The following is a 21031-nucleotide window of genomic DNA, read 5'->3' as shown; positions in this document are numbered from 1 at the left end:
GAGAAAAGGTTTCTGACTATCCACTCTATCAATGCCTCTCATCATCTTACACAAGTCTCTATGAAGTCACCTCTCATCTTTCTTTGCCCCAAAGAGAAAAGCCCTAGCTCCGTCAACCTTTCCTCATAAGACCTGCCCTCCAGTCCAGGCAGCATCCTGGTAAATCACCTCTGCACCCCGTCTAAAGCTTCCACGTCTTTCCTATAAAGAGGCAACCAGAACTGAACACAATATTCGAATTGTGGTCTCACCAGGGTTTTACACAGCTGCAGCATAACTTCACAGCGTTTCATCTCAATTCCTCTGATTCTTCCAAGTCAAAGCCAGTTGTTATGCAAGACAGGCTCCTGAAGTAAGCAGGAAACTGATCTTGCAAGTAGGATAATCTTGTAGGTGCTGGACAGGGATTACAGCTGCATCATCACCAGACAAATCAAGACAATAGTTACAAGGGACAGGAGAGTCATAAACAATTCAGCTGAAGGCTAAATTTTGGCTGAAATGCACAGGATAGCCCCCTCCCTGGAGCTTTTGGATAACTTTATTCTCAGATGTGGGTATCGTTTTTTTATCCAAACCTAGGTGCTCTGATGTTAATGGTTTCATGTAACTAAGTGAATTGTTGGAAAACTTCATAAGGTAGTTCAGAGTTAAAGACAAGGATGAGATCCCAAAAATCAAATGTCTTTGCTGAGGTCTCAGAGCACACTGGAGATGTGTAACTGGTCAAAGACAGCCAAACTAAAGACAGAAAAGCAAATTTTAACCTTGCTTTTACAGTCATAGAGTCATGCAGCATAGAAACAGGCACTTTGGTCCAACTTGTCCACGCTGACCAATTTTCCTAAACTAAACTAGTCATATTTGAGATAACAGGAACTGCAGATGCTGGAGAATCTGAGATAACAAGGTGTGGGGCTGGATGAACACAGCAGGCCAAGCAGCACCAGAGGAGCAGGAAAGCTGACGTTTCAGGCCTAGATCTTGCCTGTTTTTGGCCCGTATCCCTCTAAACCATTCTATTCATGAAATCTGTCCAAATATTCTTTAAACGCTGCAACTGTACCTGCATTGACCACTTCCTCTGGCAGTTAATTCCACACATAAATCACCCTCTGTGTGAAAAATCTGCCCCTCAGATCACTTTTAAATCTTTCCCCTTTCACCTTAAAATTATGCTTACCAGTTTTTGAACTCCCCCAGCCTAGGGAAAAGACCTTTGCTGTTCACCCTTTTCATTCTTTTTGTAATGATTTTAATTGTGTATCCTTTTAATGATACTCCATTGTCCAGCAGAAATATTCCATGATTGTTTAGTTTGTCATTAATATTTATAACGTTAAAAATCACTGCAAGTCAATTCCTAACTCTCTCAGCTTTACTGAAAGGATCCCTAATTTGTCAAGTTCTCTTTCCTCGTAATGTCAACCTTCAATTTTCTAAACATCCACTGCAGTCTTCCCTTGTGTGAATGCCCGCTGCAGGTATTTTCCAATCAACCATCAGAGATGTTGTTACACACCTCTGGAGCAGGTGGGACTTGAACCCAGGACTCCTGGCTCAGAAATAGGGACACTACCTCTGTGCCAGAACATCCCTAAATCTTCCATTTGATGTGGTAACCAAAACCGCGTGTGCATCACCCTAATGAAGCAGAGTTAATCGATTATTTCAAAAAGGAATTTGATTGGCAAGAAGATTATTAATAACAGTAGGGTAGCTGGCAGGAAGGTGAGTTTAACCAGGTGGTTCACTTGAAGAAAAACAGAGACTTGAGTGATATAATTGAAGGTTTCCATGTGAGAGTATTTTGACGGTACAGCTACACATAACTTGAACTATATCTAACCTCCTGGGCCACCAAACGATGATAGCACACATTTTTTACAGATTCCCAGAAGAAAGGCTGCATTTGACAAGAAACCCCATTGGGCTGGATTTTGCAGTTAACAGTGAAGCAACAGCTCTTGTTACTGACCACAAAGGAAGCTGGACACAAGGATCTAGGCGTCTCTGTGGATTGTATATTCTCCCTCTGGATGGCAGTTTGGGCCTGGCGCCAAATCAGAGGAGCATCCAGGTCTCCAGAATTCATGGAGCAGGACAAGGAACCTGTCACCCTGAAGGATTCTCATGCGCAGCACGCCAAGAAGCCAAAAATACTTCATCAATTTCAACTTTAGAATCGTAAGATCCCTACAGTGTGGAAGCAGGCCATTCGGCCATTTAAGGCCACATCAACCCTCCAAAAAGTACCCCACCCATATGCAACCCCCTACCCCATCTCTGTAACGCTGTATTTCCTGGGGCTAGTCGACATCCTGATACATCTAGATACATCCCTGGTCGGTATAGGCAATTTAACATGGCCAATTTAACAAGCCCTCACATCTTTGGGCTGTGGGAGAAAACCAGAGCACCCAGCAGAAGCCTATACAGACATGGGGAGAATGTGCAAACTCCACACAGATGGTTGCCCAAGACTGGAATCAAACCCAGGTCCCTGGCTACGAGGCAGCCATTCTAAGCACTGAGGTTAATATTAAATTTTACCATCAAATTTACATTTTACAGAAATCAAATTTAAAGATTCGGATGGGCACATGGGATTAAGGTACGAGCTAGAATATCATCCATTGAGTCATTATTTTAACAGTGTGAAATTCTTATCATTACGGAGAAATCTGCCATTCAACAAATAGAAAATCACTCAGGTCTGCTCAACAGTGAATGTGAACTTAGTACACTGCCAAACACCCAGTCACACATTGTTCTGCTTGCTGTAACTTTGCAATAGCTTACACTGAGACTGAGGCAAAGAGAAGCAGTTGCTTCAGTTCAGTAATATCCCTTTCACTTCATTGAAAGGCAGCTCAACAGCACATCCACTGGAGATGTATAGAAGTACGGATGCTGAATTTTGCATCTGCAGAATGCAAAGATTGTGCAAAATCTAGGTAATTGTTTTCATGATCTAATTGCAGCTGGCTTGTTAGAGGTAATTCAATTACTAAAGTAACGTCAGTGGATATTTACAATTTTTAAAATTATTGTACCTCAAAGTGCCCTCCTTGGGCAGCAAAATGCGCAGCATTGTACCGTTCATTTTGTAGAACATTAATCTCACATCCTTTCTCCAGGATAGCACACACAACCTCAATTGCCCCTTCCCTGGACGCTTCCATTAATGCAGTGTGGCCTGTTGCCTACAAAAGTAATTAAAAACATGGAAACTTTTATTGAGCTCAAGCTACAAAGGAACTTAACTTTCTCACTATTATTCAGTAGCAAGGTTAAATTATCAATAAGTAAACTAATCTGCTAATCACAAGGGAGGATATTTTAAAGTTCATTTACAGGATGTAGGCATCGGTGGCTAGGCCAATATTTATTGCCCATCCCTAGTTGCCCTCATGAAGTGAAATGCCTTCTTGAACCACTGCAGTCCATTTGCTGTAGGGATACACACAATGTCATTGGGGAGGGAATTCAAAGATTTTGACCAAGTGACAGTGAAGGAACAGCGATATATTTCCAAGACAAGATGGTGAATGGCTTGGAGGGTGCTGTTGTTCCCATGTATCTGCTGCCTTTATCCTTCTAGAGGTAGTGGTCAGGAGTTTGGAAGGTGCTGGATAAGGAGTCTTGATAAGTTACTGCAAGGCAACTTAGAGATTGTGTACAATACAGCTATTGGGCATTGGTGGTGAGGGAGTGAATATTTGTGGATGTGGTGCCAATCCAGAAGGTGTACAGCTTCTTGAGTATTGTTGGAGCTGCACTCATTCAATATTCTGCCACATTCCTGACTTGTGCCTTGTAGATGCAGTATAGGCTTTGGGAAGTCAGAAGTAAGTTACTTCTGCCTTTTACCTTTTCTTGCAGCCACAGTATTGATTGGACTAGTCAATGGTAGCCCCCAGCATGTTGATAATAGGGGTTTCAATTATTGTGATGCAATTGAATGTCAAGGGCTGATGGTAGATTCTCTTGTTGGACATGGTCATTCCTTGGCACTTGTGTGGCATGACTGTTACATGTAACTTGTCAGCTCAAGCCTGGCTAATATTCCATTTGGACATGGGCTGCTTCAGTATCTGAGGAGTCATGAGTGATGCAGAACATTGTCAATTCTCAGTGAACATCTCCAACACCTGACTTTATGGTGAAGTCAATTTCATTGATGAAGTAGCTGAAGATGGCTGTGTTTAAGACACTATCCCGAAGAACTCCTGCAGAGATGACCTGGAGCTGAAATGACTGACTTCCGACAACAACAGCCATCTTCCTCTGTGCTAGATATGGTTCAAATTGGTGGACAGCCTTTCCCCCTGATTTCCATTGATCTAATTTTGCTTGGGCTCTTTGATGTGACACTTGGTTAAAAGCAGTCATGATGTCAATAGACAATAGAAGACAATCACTCAGTTTGTGTCTGGAATTCAGTTTTTGTCCGTGTTTACATAAAGGTTGTACTAAAGTCAGGAGATGAACGGCCATGATGGAACCCAAACTGAGTGAGTGTGAGCAAGTTGTTGCTGAGCAAATGCTGTTTGATAGCATTGTCTGGGTGACCATTACTCTGGTGAACAGCTGTCATTCTCTCAAGAAATGAAACCAATGGCTGAAAATTACCAGTTAATTTTCCGTAGGTATAGGAAGATTGGCCCCCACTGTTCTTCCTTTAGAGCCCAGATAAGAATCTTGAACCTTGATAGGCTTTCAGGACCCTTAACTATGGCACTGCCTACTTGGCTGAGGTGAAAATATAATTCTCAAAACAATAGGCTCTGCTTCCTGCCTTTCATATTCCAATCCAGTCTCACGGCTTCTCCCCCAAGCTAGCTGTCACCATCTTCCTCAACTCAGGACCTAGAACCCACTCTGCAGTCCTCCAGTTCCCAATGCAGGAGAACAATGAGAAGTTTTGAGGATATCAGCTCTGAACTAAATCTTCCTCCATCTCTCATACTTACTAACACTGCATTGTTATCTTTTATCATCATTTGAAATGCTCAATTTTAAAATATCATTTGCTTTCTCTTGATTCAAGAGTAATGCCTACTCTGGATCATGAGCTTCTGCTGTGGGTCTTCATATTACTGAACAGGCCAACTCCTCAATCTGTAGACTTTGGGCACAATGTGTAGTTTTTCAAATAAGGTAATGGGTACCTAACAGGCCATTATGCATGTGTAAAATTAGGCATCAATAGACTACAAGAGAGAGCTTTGTGCGGTCACAAAGGAAAGATTGCATCCAGAGTGACACACAGCCCAAGTGAGTATATAGTTCAGGAAATTTAAAGATAGTGAGGGAATTCAGTGCAGGGGGTAAGAGGTGTGTTTTGCTTACTTTTTGTTGGTCGTAGCTTGTAAGGTTTTTTTAAACAGTATCAATGGAAACCCAGGATCAGGGTGCCATTATGAAAGAGTGAGATCACAGCTAAATCAGAGGTTTATCACTTGGTGATAGCTACTAATTTGACTATCACTGGTTACTTTCAGACTGAAGGCAAATAGGGGAAATATTTATAGGTTGCAAACTAAGAGACATGTGGGATTTCAAAAAAATAAGAACTAAGTAAGTAAAGTGGAGATGCAAGGCCAGGTGATGTGCTGCAATGATGTGGGAGCTGATGAATGCCATTGAAGCTCATGGTGACCACATCTACAGCAAGTGTTGGTTGCGTGGGGAACTCCAGCTCACAGTTGATGAGCTTCAAACACTGCAACACACCAGGGAGGGGAGAGTTACCTGGATGCTGTATCTCAGGAGGATTTCTCACCCTTTAGATTAACTCACTTGAACTCAGTCAGTGGTCAGGGACAGCACGGAGTGACTATGAACAGGGCAAGTAGAGCGATCCAAGAGGTAGTGCTGAAGGGGCCTAAACCCTTGAGCTTGTCTGACAGGTTTGAGATCCACCAGCAGCATACGAGAACTTCAAGAGAGCCAAAGGGCACAGGTGAGTGTAGTGACCATCACTATGGAGAAGGTGCTGGGGAAGCTGAAAGATCCACTGGTGGATAAATCTCACAGGCTGGATGGACTACATCCCAGAGTTCTGAATGAGATAGCCACGGAGATTGTAGGGGCATTGGTGGTGAATACCTCCACCAGTCGATCCGTACAGGATCACCATTTTTTTCAGGAATCACTGGAGTCAGGGAGGGTCCCACACAACAAGAAAATGGCGAATGTAACAGCCCACATGGCAAGGCCTGAACAACATTATGGGATACAAAATGAAGCGGTGCAAGAAAGCAGGCAAAGACACATCCCTCCCTGATGCGTCAATGTTTTCTATACTTGGTTTGTGCAGAATACCAGTGGCACGGTGTCACTTGCCGCAACCGCCCTGGCTACACCTGTTCCCTTGGATACCACTGCAGACATCAGATCGGGCTTCCTGGGAGTCAACCCAAAGGAATCGACAGGATCTAATGGTCCCCAGCTGAGCACTCCGATCCTGTGCAGACCAAATGGTGGGGGTATTCACCAAGCCAAAGTTCCCACCTGCTTCAAGAAGACCTCTATTATGCAGCGTCCTTTAATGACTATCGTCCAGTGGCTCTGACCTCAATAATGCTTCGAGAGGCTGGTCATGGCCCACATCAACTCTAGTCTCCCAGCCCGCCTTGATCCCCTACAATTTGTTCACCAATGTTCTGGAGTGAACTCAAAACTTCATGAGCTTGGTCTCAGCTCCGCCCTCTGCAACTGGATCCTCAGTTTTCTGGCATACAGACTGCAATCTGAGGATAGGTAACGGCACCTCCTCCACAATAACACTCAACACTAGAGCACCACCAAGGATGGGTCCTCAGCTCTCGAAATTCTCAGAGTCCGTCATTAAGGATGAGTTTGCGGAGTACCTGGAAGTGCATGGTAAACAGGGCTGAGTCAACATGGCTTAGTGAAGGGAAGGTCATACCTGATATATCTGTTAGGATTCTTTGACATCCTAGAGGACTGGTGAGTAGCTAATGTTGTTCGTCCGTTCAAGAAGGGAAATAGAGATAATCCGGGAAACTATAGACCGGTGAGTCTTACTTTCTGATTGGGAAACTATTGGAGAGATTTCTTAGGGATAGGATTTACGCACATTTGGAAAAACATGGCCTAATTAGGGACAGTCAGCATGGCTTTGTGCAGGGCAGATCAATTTTTCAAGGAGGTGGCAAAGGTGATCGATAAGAGTAGAGCAGTGGATGTTGTTTACATGGATTCTAATAAGGGTTTCGACAAGGTCCCTCATGGTAAGCTCATCCAGAAGATGAAGATGCATGGGATCCATTGTGACCTGGCTGCATGGATTCAGAATTGGTTTATACATAGAAGACAGTGGGTAGTGGTGGAAGGTTGTTTTTCAGGGTGGAGGCCCATGACTAACAGTATTCACAGGGATCTGTATTAGGACCACTGCTGTTTGTTATAAATATACATATATATGTAATATTTGACTTAGATGAAAATGTAGATGGGTGGGCTAGCAAGTATGTGGATGATACAAAGTGGCGTTGTGGACAGCATAGAAGGTTGTCAAAGGATACAGTGGGATATAGATCACCTGCAGATATAGGCAAAGAAATGGTAGATAGAGTTTAATCTGGGTAAGTGTGAGATGCTGCACTTTGGGAGATCAAATGTTAAGGAAAAGTGTACAGTCTTGGGTTGAAGTCCATTTCTCCCTAAAAATGTTCATGCAAGTAGATAGGATGGTAAAGAAGGCATATGGCGTGCTTGCCTTTATTGGTCAGGGAAATGAGTACAAAAGTCAGGATGTCATGTTGCAGCTTTATATGATTTTGGTTAGGCCACGCTTAGAGTATTGCGTTCAATTCTGGTCACCACATTACAGGAAGGATGTGGAGGCTTTGGAGAGAGTGCTGAAGAGGTTTACCAGGATGCTGCCTGGGATAGAGGGTATGAGCTATAATGAGAAGCTAGAAAAACCCAGGTTGTCTTCTCTGGAGCAGTGGAGGCTGAGGTGAGATTTGATAGAAATCTATAAAATTATGAGATGCATAGATATGGTTGCCAGTCAGAAACTTTTTTCCCAGAGTTGAAAAGTCTAATACTAGGGGGCATGCATTTAGGGTAAGAGTGGGAAAGTTCAAAGGAGATGTGAGGGCAAGTTTTTTTACACAGAGAATGTAGGAGTTTTGAGTTGGTGGTGGGGGCAGATACAATAGGAGTATTTAGGGAGCTTTTAGATCGACACATGAATATGCAAGGAATGGAGGGATACAGACCAAGGGCAGGCAGCAGGGATTAGTTTCATTTGGCATAATGTTCAGCACAACATCGAATTAACTAAGTGCGTAAACAGCAATTTTCAAACACTGTCCACCAGGGGCAGTGTGGCAAAAATGAAAATTCTGAAAGGAGGGGAAACACAAAGTCGACTCAAACAAAATAATATTGCAAGGCGAGATACTACATCCCAGAAGATCCCAGTTCTTTTTCAAAATAAATATAATTAAGCACAATTGCCAAGTTACAAAGACAGCCTACCAGGAGCCATATGACTTGAGATTGGAACCTTTCTCCCCAGGGCATTAACCTGGAGCTCTGAATAGCTAATGCTAATGCTAATGACTTTTCATTCAAGCACCCTAATCATTCTGTTCAGAGACATATGACACAACACTGGAGGAGAAGGCACTTGAATCAGGGCCACAAGGCTTAAAGAGATGGACACTACCCCTGCACTATAGAAGGCCTAGCACCCAGCTCTTAAGCATAGAATCCAGTGAACATTATGTGCACTCCATCAACTCTGGGCTGTTCCAAGTGACCCTCAAAGGGGCATGCCTTTCTAACACTGACAGTGGGATCCACAGTACAAAATTTGCTTCCCTTTTCTTTCTTTCCCTGTTATTGCTTTGCTTCATTGTCAACGTGTTTGGACTCAAACTGTGACTCGACTTGGTGGACCATTTATTGCCATTTTGAAAACTTGTAGTGAGCTCTTCCCAGTCATTCATGTCAATGCTGTTGCATTTCAAGGAGAGCTTCAGAATGTCTTTGTAGTGGTTTCTTTGTCCTTCAGAAAACTGGCCTTTTAATAGTTGAGAAAACAGGACTGCAGTGGGAAATGCAGTGTCTGGTTCATTGCAGTTTGTTTCACAAGAGTTTTCCTGAATGCTGTTAGAAGATTGAAGAAGGACAGTACCACTTGTTCAATGGTCATCCTGCTCAACTATGAATGAAGAAGATCCTTTACCCATACTGATCTTAGCTTTCCAAATACCAACACTAATACTATTCTGTGAAATCATCAAATTGATTTCCTCGGTGGGTCCACTATCCTGGATTCTCAGGCCTGAGGTTGCTGGGCTCCACAGAGGATGCAACAAGTTCATGATTGTTACTGTACCACTTGGAGGAGGTGAGTCTGCAGATAAGAATCCAAAATTGTACCTTGTTTTCCCTTTCTTTTTAAATAAAAACAAACAGCCTTGATACATAACTAGAATTGGTTTACCATTCATTCAGAGCAGTCAATACTAAGCTCTGAATTTATTGCTCTATAAGTGGAGCGATTTGCTGGAACATTTCAGAGGGCAGCTAACAGTTAACTACACTGTCACGGGGCTGGAGTCACATGAGTCCACTGTTGGGTAACAATAGCAGATTTCCTTTCCAAAATAATCGTGAACTACATGTTCTTTTCGAACAGTCTGTCATCACACGGTCACCATTACTAAAACTAGCTTTATTCTGCATTTTTTAATTAACTGTATTTAAATTCCCCAGCTACGGTAATCAGATTCAAATTCATGTTTCTGGATTACTAGTCCAGGCCTCTGGTAGATAAACCTGTTGAGATGTTACCATAACCACTAAAATTAATGATTAACTATTGCTGGTTATTAATTAATGACTGAAAATGTTGCACATCATTATTTTTGTCATGAATGTTGCACTCCTGCTCATAAATGATGTCAGAAAACCAGTGAAGTCTGATAAAGGAGCCAAGAATCATAAAATGATCAAGAAATAATCCTGGAAATGGACAAGCCAGAGGCAAAAGAAATTGAACGCATATCATTGCAAGGTGGCCTTATTGAGACATATGAAATCCTAAAAGGATGTTTCCCCTTGTGGGAGAGATTGGAATGAGGGGGCACAGCTCAAGCATAAGGGGTCTTCCGGTTAAGACAGAGATGAGCAGAAATGTCTTCTCTCAAACCGCCATGACTCCTTGCAATCCTCTCACCCAGAGAGAGGTGGAGACAATGTCACTGAGTATTTTTAAACTGGAGATAGATAGATTCTTGACTAACAAAGAGGTCAAAGGTTGTTGTGGGTAGGCAGGCATGTGGAGTTGAAGACACAATCAGATCAGCCATAATTTTATTGAATGATGAAGTTGGCTCTGGGGAGTGAAATGCTCATACTTGCTTCTAATTTGTTTGGCGTTTGTAACAGGCATGGGAAGAAAATGACAAAAGTACAAAATTAAAATATATTAGGTCAATAAGGCTAATCACCTCCATTTGGTTTCACCTACCGAAACCTTAAAATTCCTCCATTTACATTTATCCAATTACTTGTAAATATTTTTCTCTGTTTAGGAGTCTATTCCAAATTTGACATTAAAAAGAGAGTTGGGGAAGTATTTATGTGAATTCAGGTGCTGAGTGCATATGTGCACAGACCACGGAAGATAGAGGGACAACTGGAGAGGGCAGTTAATAAAGCAAACTCAGCTTTATCACGAGAGGCATAGAGCACAAGAACAAGGAGGTGATGATGAACTTGACGAGCTACTTCAGGGTGACACGGTAGCTCAGTGGTTAGCACTGCAGCCTCACAGCACCAGGGACCCGGGTTTGATTCAAGCCTCTGGTAACTGTCTATGCAGAGTTTGCATGTTCCCCCTGTGTCTGCATGGGTTTCCTCCAGTTTCCTCCCACAGTCCAAAGATGTGAAGGCTAGGTGTATCGGCCATGCTAAATTGCCCCTAGTGTTCAGGGGTGTGTGGGTTATAGGGGGATGGGTCTGGGTAGGATGCTCCAAGGGGCGGTGTGGACTTGTTGGGTCAAAGGGCCTGTTTCCACACTGTAGGGAATCTAATCTAATACTTGTTAGATCTTAGCTGGAGTATTGTGTACATTATAGGAAAGATGTGAATACATTGGAGAGGGTGTGTAATAAATTGTGTAGCTGCACCAAAGGAACATCATGGGCACAATGAGTGGAATGGCCTCTTCTGGTGTTATATTGAACCTACAAGTTTAACATTAGGGTCTTCTGGATAGGAGAATAAGTTGGAGTGAATGGCTCTGTCATCTTGTACATCCATTACTTTCTTGTATCCCTGGAAGATCTGTGTTGAATTTCTTGTGCCACTTTGTTGTTCATCTCTATGCTGTTGTCTAGGCAATGCGCTCAGGAAGATTGGTTAGCCTGTCCTTACCTCAAACTTGGAATTTGGGTCAGCACCTTTCTCTAATATCTGCAAACACATTTCGGTGCAGGCTGCAGCCTGTTCACAGGCCAGCAAGAAGATCGGCTTTCCATCATGTGCGCAATTGTTAACATCAGCTCCGTGCGCTAGAGCAATCTCTAAGCAATGAAGGTGACGGACAGTAGGAGCAATGCAGTAATATAGAATGCCTGCAAAAAAATGGTTTAAAAAAAATTCAGAGACAAAAGAAAACATGTAGACCAAAAACAGATCTGTTGCTGCTGTAATATGTGATAGCTTGAAGCTGCTTGCTTTAGTTACAACTTCATGACAGTCGGGGTAGGACTGTGGAGAGTGACACATAAATCTTGTACTTTTACAAATGGGTGCAATTCAATTCCCTGAAGAGGGTAGACATTTTTAGTATACCAAAAGACTGCGGTTGATTTTTCAGCTGGTCAATACATGACAAAGCCACCGTTTCACTGTCAGTCAGGCTGTCGTCGCCACAGGCAATCCATTGAAACTGCAGATTTCTAAGTGTCATTTGCAAACACTAGTGCATTCACCACTGCACCAAGACCTGGCTGCAGTGGTGTTTAGCATCCTCTGTAATTAAAACTTGCAGACGTAACTTTGTGTCGACTGCAAGTTTGCAGATAGCTCTTTCAAAATTTACATATTGAGAAAAGTGAAATGCTCTGCCAGTTTAACAGGGCTGTGCAATTTCAACACGAATAAATGATTTTATCCCTTGGTAATACAGAATTAGATGACCAAATGAATAAGGTTGATTTTTCAGCTAGTCAATACGTAACAAAGTCCCTGTTTCCCTGTGTCAGTGAAGTTGTCGTTGACATTGTCAAATTCTTGAAACAGTGTAAGTAACATGCAAACAAGAATAAAAATCACTAATTTCTGACAGAATTTATGTTATTGTTTTAACTGCAATCACCAGTGTGCGTTCAAAATGATTTCCACCAAGGCATGTTATGATCTTCAGAAGTTTCTATTTATAAATGAGTTCTTTAGATGATTATCAACACCGCAAGCTAAGGCATGCCTACCTTTTGTTGCAGTGAAATACTTAGGAGGTAAGTTGTTGATGTGGTAGCTACAACATGATCAAAAGATTATGTTGCCATTTGAATTATAGTCTATTATGTTACGGTCAGATTACTGCCCAAGTTGTTGTCACTACAAATGCAATTGCTTTAATTACAGTTTTCAAATTAGGTTCACCTTCCTCTTGCTGTGTTTATATTACAAAATTGCTGTAATAATTGCATCAGCAATAATGCCTTGGCATTTGGGCTGTTGTGAAAACTGTACTAGTTATGCTGCTGGCTTGGTAGAACAGGTCCTATCCGCCTCAGAGCTGGGACCAATGTCCCAGGTATTTTAAACCTCCCTCTTGTACCATGCCTTTAAACACATAACCTGCCCTATCCTGCTATTGCTTATCTACACCATTTTAACATCCTTGTCCTCGTTTTTAAATTCTTCCATGCTCTTACCTCTCCCTAGAACTTCCAACCCAACAAACTGTAGCTCCGAGGGTAGAGCACACCAAACCTTCTCCCCCTGTGACCTCATTTAGACATTTGAACAATGTCCCTATCCCTCAGTGAGGACTGTTAGACCTGGGGCACAGGTGCATAGCTGTTATCATTTGGCCAGAGCTCCATGTTGATTGTTGTAGCCTCAGAGTTTGCAGTCCTAAAATTCTGTGTCCCAACCCCCACTTTGGAAAGGCCCACTTTCAGAGCTTGAGGGAGATGAGGACCAAATATAAGGCCAAAGCCAGCTGTTAACATTTATTGCTTATAAGATATATATATGCGGCAGGTGCTTTGCTAATACCTTCTTCCATCAGATTCAGTCCCATGTGATCCATTATCATTAAAACATCTGAAGAGAGTCATAGAACATAGAACATTACAGCACAGTACAGGCCCTTTGGCCCTCGATGTTGTGCCGACCTGTCATACCGATCTCAAGCCCATCTAACCTACACTATTCCATGTACGTCCATCTGCTTGTCCAATGACGACTTAAATGTACCTAAAGTTGGCGAATCTACTACCGTTGCAGGCAAAGCGTTCCATTCCCTCACTACTCTCTGCGTAAAGAAGCTACCTCTGACATCTGTCCTATATCTTTCACCCCTCAGTTTAAAGCTATGCCCCCTCGTGCCTGCCGTCACCATCCTAGGAAAAAGGATCTCCCTATCCACCCTATCTAACCCTCTGATTATTTTATATGTTTCAATTAAGTCACCTCTCAACCTTCTTCTCTCTAATGAAAACAGCCTCAAGTCCCTCAGCCTTTCCTCGTAAGACCTTCCCTCCATACCAGGCAACACCCTAGTAAATCTCCTCTGCACCCTTTCCAAAGCTTCCACATCCTTCTTATAATGCGGTGACCAAAACTGTACACAATACTCCAAGTGCGGCTGCACCAGAGTTTTGTACAGCTTCACCATAACCTCTTGGTTCCAGAACTCGATCCCTCTATTAATAAAAGCTAAAACACTGAATGCCTTCTTAACAGCCCTGTCAACCTGGGTGGCAACTTTCAAGGATCTGTGTACATGGACACCGAGATCTCTCTGCTCATCTACACTGCTAAGAATCTTACAATTAGCCCTGTACTTTGCCTTCTGGTTACTCCTACCAAAGTGCATCACCTCACACTTGTCTGCATTAAACTCCATTTGCCACCTCTCGGCCCAGCTCTGCAGCTTATCTATGTCTCTCTGCAACCTACAACATCCTTCGTCACTATCCACAACTCCACCGACCTTAGTGTCGTCTGCAAATTTACTAACCCATCCTTCTAGGCCCTCATCCAGGTCATTTATGAAAATGACAAACAGCAGTGGACCCAACACCGACCCTTGCGGTACACCACTAGTAACTGCTCTCCAGGATGAACATTTCCCATCAACTACCACCCTCTGTCTTCTTTCAGCAAGCCAATTTCCGATCCAATCTGCTATATCTCCCACAATTCTATTCCTCCGCATTTTGTACAATAGCCTATTGTGGGGAACCTTATCAAACGCCTTGCTGAAATCCATATACACCACATCAACCAGTTTACCCTCATCTACCTGTTTGGTCATCTTCTCAAAGAACTCAATAAGGTTTGTGAGGCACGACCTTCCCTTCAGAAAACCGTGCTGACTATCCCTAATCAATTTATTCTTTTCTAGATGATTATAAATCCTATCCCTTATAACCTTTTCTAACACTTTACCAACAACTGAGGTAAGGCTCACTGGTCTATAATTACCAGGGTTGTCTCTGCTCCCCTTCTCGAACAGGGGAACCACATTTGCTATCCTCCAGTCATCTGGCACTATTCCTGTAGACAATGACGAGTTAAAGATCAATGCCAAAGGCTCGGCCATCTCCTCCCTTTCTTCCCAGAGAATCCGAGGATAAATCCCATCCGGCCCAGGGGACTTATCTATCTTCACCCTCTGAAGGATTTCTAATACCTCTTCCGTGTGAACCTCAATCCCACCTAGTCTAGTAGCCTGTATCTCAGTATTCTCCTCGACAACATTGTCGTTTTCTAGAGTGAATACTGTTGAAAAATATTCATTTAGCGCTTCCCCTATCTCATCTGACTTCACACACAACTTACCACTACTAATCTTGATTGGGCCCAATCTTACTTTCGTCATTCTTTTATTCCTTAAATACCTATAGAAAGCCTTAGGGTTTACCCTGATCCTATCCGCCAACAACTTCTCATGTCTCCTCCTGGCTCTTCTGAGCTCTTTCTTTAGGTCTTTCCTAGCTACCTCGTAGCCCTCAAGTGCCCTAACTGAGCCTTCACATCTCATCCTAACATAAGCCTTCTTCTCCCTCTTGACCAGAGATTCCACCTACTTCGTAAACCACGGCTCCCGCACTCTACAGCTTCCTCCCTGCCTGACAGGTACATATTTATCTCGGGCACACAGGAGCTTTTCCTTGAATAAGCTCCACATTTCTAATGTGCCCATCCCCTGCAGTTTCCTTCCCCATTCTATGCTCCCTAAATCTTGCCTAATCTCATTTTAATTGCCTTTCCCCCAGCTATAACTCTTGCCCAGTGGTATACACCTATCCCTTTCCATCACTAAAGTAAACATAACAGAATTGTGATCGCTATCACCAAAGTTCTCACCTAGTTCCAAATCTAACACCTGGCCAGGCTCATTACCCAGTACCAAATCTAATGTGGCTTCACCCCTTGTTGGCCTATCTACATACTGTGTCAGGAAGCCCTCCTGCACACTCTGGACAAAAACTGACCCATCTATAGTACTCGAACTATAGTGTTCCCAGTCAATATCTGGAAAGTTGAAGTCCCCCATGACAACTACCCTGTCTCTCTCACTCCTATCGAGAATTACTGGATTTATTTTTCTCTCTGTGGATGCTGCCAGACCTTGAGTTTCTCCAGCATTTTCTGAGTTTGCTCCTGATTTCTAGTACCTGCTGTATTTTGCTTTACAATCAAGGCATAGCTCTTTAGACACAAGCTCAGTAGCCATTGATTGAATACTGGTAGTTAACCCATTACTCTACATGACCCTCTGTGATCTTTACTCTCCCTGCCTACTAGTCCCCTGCCGTTCTCTGACTTTTGTTACTCCAGGCCTGATGGCTATACATTCAGTTGTCTGGGTCTGAAGCTCTGGAATGCACTTTCTAAACCTTCTGGCCTCTCTACTTCTCTCTTTCCTCCTTCTGAAGTGTTCTATAAGACGTACCAAGTCTCTTATATCTCCTTACGCAGCTTGGTGTTAATCTTTGTACTTTGGGTTTTTTTCCTTACTACAGTAAAAGGTGCTATATGTGAAAAGGAATCCAAAAGTTTTCAACAGGCATACGAACTGTTAAAGCATTATAGAAAACCAGGGCCAAGTAACAACAATGACATGCATTTATATAGCATTGCAATGTGGGATAAGTCTTAAGGTCCTTCGCAGCAGCTTTTGCCAAAAAAATTTGACACCAAGCTCAAAAGGTGGTATCAGCTTCGATATGCTTTAAGGAGGAAAGGGAGTTAGAAGGCAGAGGGAGGTGTGAGGATGGAATTCCAGAGCTGTGGGGTTTGGCAGCTGAAGTCTTGACCACCGATTGTGAAGCAATTAAAATTGGGGCTGCTAAAGAAGCCAAAATTGGAGGTGCACAGTGATCCCAGAAGGCTATGGGATTGCAGGAGATAGGTAACAGGTGTAGGGAGGGACAAAGCCACCATGGCATCTGTAGGTGGAGATGAGGGTTTTAAAATCAGATACTTGTTGGGGGAAGGAGCTAATTCTAGCCACCAGTTAGGGTCTTGGTTGAAGTTAGGATAAGCTCAATGTTTATTGTCTGCTCATACTACTGGTGGTTTAATCATTTTAAAACTTAGCATGCGCATATTTCATTCAGGAATTTTGGGAACACCGATGAACAAGAGGAGTCAAATAATCAAAAAAGCCACCATTCTTAAAATGATACCAAAACAAAGAATGCTGGAGAAACTTAGCAAGTCTAGTAGCACCTACGGAGGGAGAAACAATGTTTTAATGTCCCATGTCCAAACTGCAGCTTGGGTGCAGTAAATGAAATGACTGGCAGTCTGGGAGGTTATGTCAGCAGTTGGATGGTGGGTTAGTGATGCCAACAGTGAGGGTTCAATTCCTGCGCCAGCTGACGTTACCATGAAGGACTCTCCTTCTCAACCTCTCCCCTTCTCTGAGGCATGGTGATCCTCAGGTTAGACCATCACCATCATCTCTCTCTAATGAAGTGGCCGCATGGTGGTTCAGTGGTTGGGACTGGGTGGTACGTTCATTCAATGGGCTGAATGACATCTATCTGCACTGTAGGAATTCCATGGTTCTGGAAGTTTGACTTCTAGATGTTACAGGTGCAATTATATTCACCTTAGTTCTCCCTCAAATAAGTATGCTTCTTCCTTTGAATGCAATACAGCCACTACAACACAAAAATGGAGTTCCCTGGTTTAATGCTGCAGTCACTAATGAGTGTAGAAAAAATATGAAAGAACTTGAATGTATGTACAAACTTTCATGATTTTACAAAGTCCAAACACAAACTGCAACTGACGAATTACTGCGCGAAGCTGATAGCAAAGCTTTTTGCTGTGTTAGTTAATAACCATGCTAGTTAACAATGATGGTTTGAAGGCACCTTTTTCAGATATGTGTTAATGGCCTTTGGACTACAAAGATGCTTCCCTACTTCAAGCTCAATGCATCAGGTGTTTCAGCTCACTTTTGGCAAGATTTTATATCATCATAGAGATCTATAGCACAGAAAATGTCTGTTCAGCCCATTGTGTCCATGCCAGTAAAAATGAGCCACCTAACTATTCTCATGCCACCTTCCAGTGCTTGGCCCACAGTGTGTATGCCTCGGCATTGCAGCGCAAATCTGAATACTTCGTAATTGTTATGAAGATTTCGGCCTCCACCACCCTTACACCCAGTGATTTCCAGAGTCATACTATTCTTCGGGTGAAAAAGCTTTTCCTCACATCTTCTCTAAATCTCGTTGCTGTGATATTGGGAAAGGCAGAAGCCGAAATGAGCACAGCGAGATCCCACAAACAGCTCGTGGCATGATCCAGATGAAGCGAATACTCTGCACGAGCAAGGCTGCAGGAAATTTGACGGAAAACAAAGTTGCTGATTTTAAAACTGGGCTATATTTATTACCACTGCAACTGTAAGGGCTGCACTCACCATCCATGCAATTGCAGTATTAGCAATGCAGCAGCAAAGAGAAGCCTAAAGCTGATTTACCTGAGGGAGAACAATGCACCAGGCCAATTTACAGTCCACACCAGAAATACAGGGTATCATGTGCCACTGTCTGTGGAACAGGCCCTAATTGCAACACTGCAAGCAAACAATGCTGTTTAAACAAATCTCATTGAATTTTGCACAATACTGTTTTTGGCTATGGTGGAAGCCAATGCTATCTTTGAAAAATTAATTAACAGACAGAAAATTTTTGTTCCTTGTTAATCTTCTTGACAATCTGTCAATTAGCAAAAGCCCAAGATGGGAAGTATTGGCCAGAAATTTTCTAAAGCTTCTTTGACATCACTTTCCAAACCCACAGACTCTTATCACTTCGCAGGATAAGGACAGTGCATACATCAGAACACCACCATCTGAAAGATCCCCTTCAAACCGTACACTATCCTGACTTTGAAATACATTCCTCACTATTGCTGAGTCAAAATTCAGGAACATCATCCCTAATGGCACAGTAGATGCACATCACATGGATTGTAGCAGTTCAAGAAGGCCACTCACCACTATCTTGTCAAAGGCAATTAGGGACGGTATCAATATATGCCACGTCTGCTAGTGATGTCCACATTCCAACAATGAATTAAAAAGGACTTGTTATTAAGGAGTTAACTTGTTAAGTTTTAACACATATTGCCTAGCATTATATGCTTATTTTAAAAGAGTGCATCGATTTGTGTGCATATGTCTTTTTATTTGGCATTTGTTCCTGACTTTGTGCACTTGTATCTGCAAATGCGTGTATCTCTGGCCTGTGCATGTGTTTGTCCATATTTGAATGTGTCCATCTCCATCCATTTCAATGTTTGATTGTCTAATAACACATCAATAGACAAGTTACTAGCTGATTGGCCATGACTTGTATTCATATAGTGCCTTTGCCTGTTGTATAAAGTAGTGGGTTTGAAAGGGCTCATTGGTAAGCTAAGCTGAAGCTCCACTCACATATAGCACAGCCACTCTGTGGTGCATCAAGCTTTTGGCAGTGGTGTTAGGCAGCTACAGTTGGAGTGAGTTGGATACAGTCTCCTGATAACAATGTTAAGTATATTACCAACTTCCTGTTAATATTAGTTCATTTATCTCAGTGTTTATGTTACCTGTACTTTGTTACTATTATGTAATAAACAAATTTCTACTACTTAAAACGTATGTTTAGGTTAGGAGGATTAGCCTTGCAAAATTGCACATGGTGTCCAAGGTTGTGCATGCTGGATGGGTTAGCCAATGAGAAATGCAGAATTACAGAGAGTGGGTGGGGGGGGGCGGGGTGGGACAGGAAGGGATGCTCTTTGAAGAATCAGTATGAACTCAATGGGCTGAATCTGGCCATTGTACAGAGTAGGAATTCTATGATTCTCTGTTTATGGAGGGTAGATCATAGAAGGGCAACCAGGAATGCATTGGAGTGTAGAGATAACAAATATGTGAATGGAGGTTTTGGAAAATCAAAAGAATTTGTTCCATTGGTCTTTTGTCTTTACTTTGCGTCAGTTTTTCTCTGTGGCTACTGTGCCTGTCCACATTCTGTGCTTAGTTCTGTACATAACTTGGAACACAGAGTTCACTGGACCTTATTTAGCTCTACGACAGCAACAAATAGCCTGTGTCTACCCTAGCATTAACTATACAAAGATTTTGTGCTATTTCTATGCTTCAGTGAACTACTTTAACTATATCTAACATTTCAGTGCTGATTCTTTGGTTACAGAACCAGATGATCCCTAAAAATAATTCCCTCTGTTATTTACATTTTTGCATGTGCATCTGTTGATCTGTCCTATAGCTGCACCGAATGAGGGCCCTGAAGTACAAAATTAGAGGGTGCAGCCAACAGAAAGATCAAGTGATGGTAGATTGGGCAGATAGGTTGGATACAGTTCATTTAGTGAAATATGAAAAAGCACATTCTGGGATAACAAGTGAAAGGATACACACTCCTTTTAAGGTGATTGCAGATGGAGCAACAGAGAGAATGAAAATGCATCGAGGTTTATGAAGAAATTTGGTTAGAAAAGTCCAGGCAATTGGATAACTAGATCTTATATATAGCAACAAGGGAGTATCCAATAAACTGTATGTCCAGTTTATTGTGGAATAAGATTATAAATCCTTTTTTGGAGAAAAAGGGAAGTTCATCTAAAACAGTAAGATTCTTTACTGTGTGAAAGGAAAGGATGCACATAAGTAGACTTTCATAGGTGGGAGTACAGGGAGAGAGCACTCAAAAAGGCATTCACGATTTTTGATGTATAGGCATTGCAAATAAAAGAAAAAGCATTGAATACATGATATATTGGTCAGATCATCGTTAAGTATTGAATGCAGCTTTTTAGGCTCTGTCAACACTACTAACTGCAATTCAATTAGTATTATTTCTGTCTCTCGGTCAGAATGGTGTGGCAATTAAATCCCTCTTCAAAGGCTTCATCTCAAAAATCTAGGCTTCCGTTCTAGTACCAAGGAGACGTTCACTGACGGATGTGCTGCTTTTGTGTAAGAGGTTCCAATTTAGACATTAGCTGTTCATTAATATCAGTTAAAAGATTGCATGGTAGAATTTTGAATACAATGGGGAAATTAACCCCAATGTCCCACTGAATATATGCTCTTCAATAAATATCACCATCAACATTACAACAGATGGGTGGCATGCTGGTTCAGTGGTGAGCACTGCTGCCTCATAGTGCCATGGGCCTGGATTCAATTCCATCTTCAGGCAACTGTCTGTGTGGAGTTTGCATACTCTCCCTGTGTCTGTGTGGGTTTCCTCTGGG

At 42.4% G+C, this 21031-nt stretch overlaps 1 protein-coding gene across 2 annotated transcripts in view; it reads right to left on the bottom strand.

The window, feature by feature from the left end:
• ankef1a (ankyrin repeat and EF-hand domain containing 1a) overlaps positions 1-21031 on the bottom strand; it is a 56571-nt gene that overhangs the window by 24709 nt on the left and 10831 nt on the right. The window contains exons 3-4 of one of the 2 annotated variants that reach the window (XM_048535570.2): positions 11432-11631; positions 3057-3206 (exon numbers count right to left, since the gene is read on the bottom strand). In XM_048535570.2, the coding sequence (XP_048391527.1) occupies positions 3057-3206; positions 11432-11631 (350 nt within the window). The remainder of the gene's footprint in view (positions 1-3056; positions 3207-11431; positions 11632-21031) is intronic. The other variant, XM_059648330.1, reaches the window with a different exon arrangement.

The sequence above is a fragment of the Stegostoma tigrinum genome, chromosome 9, assembly GCF_030684315.1.
Source record: "Stegostoma tigrinum isolate sSteTig4 chromosome 9, sSteTig4.hap1, whole genome shotgun sequence".
In the NCBI taxonomy this organism is placed as follows: Eukaryota; Metazoa; Chordata; class Chondrichthyes; order Orectolobiformes; family Stegostomatidae; genus Stegostoma; species Stegostoma tigrinum.
The sequence above is the reverse complement of the archived record's forward strand: the minus strand, read 5'-3'. Positions and strand labels throughout refer to the sequence as shown.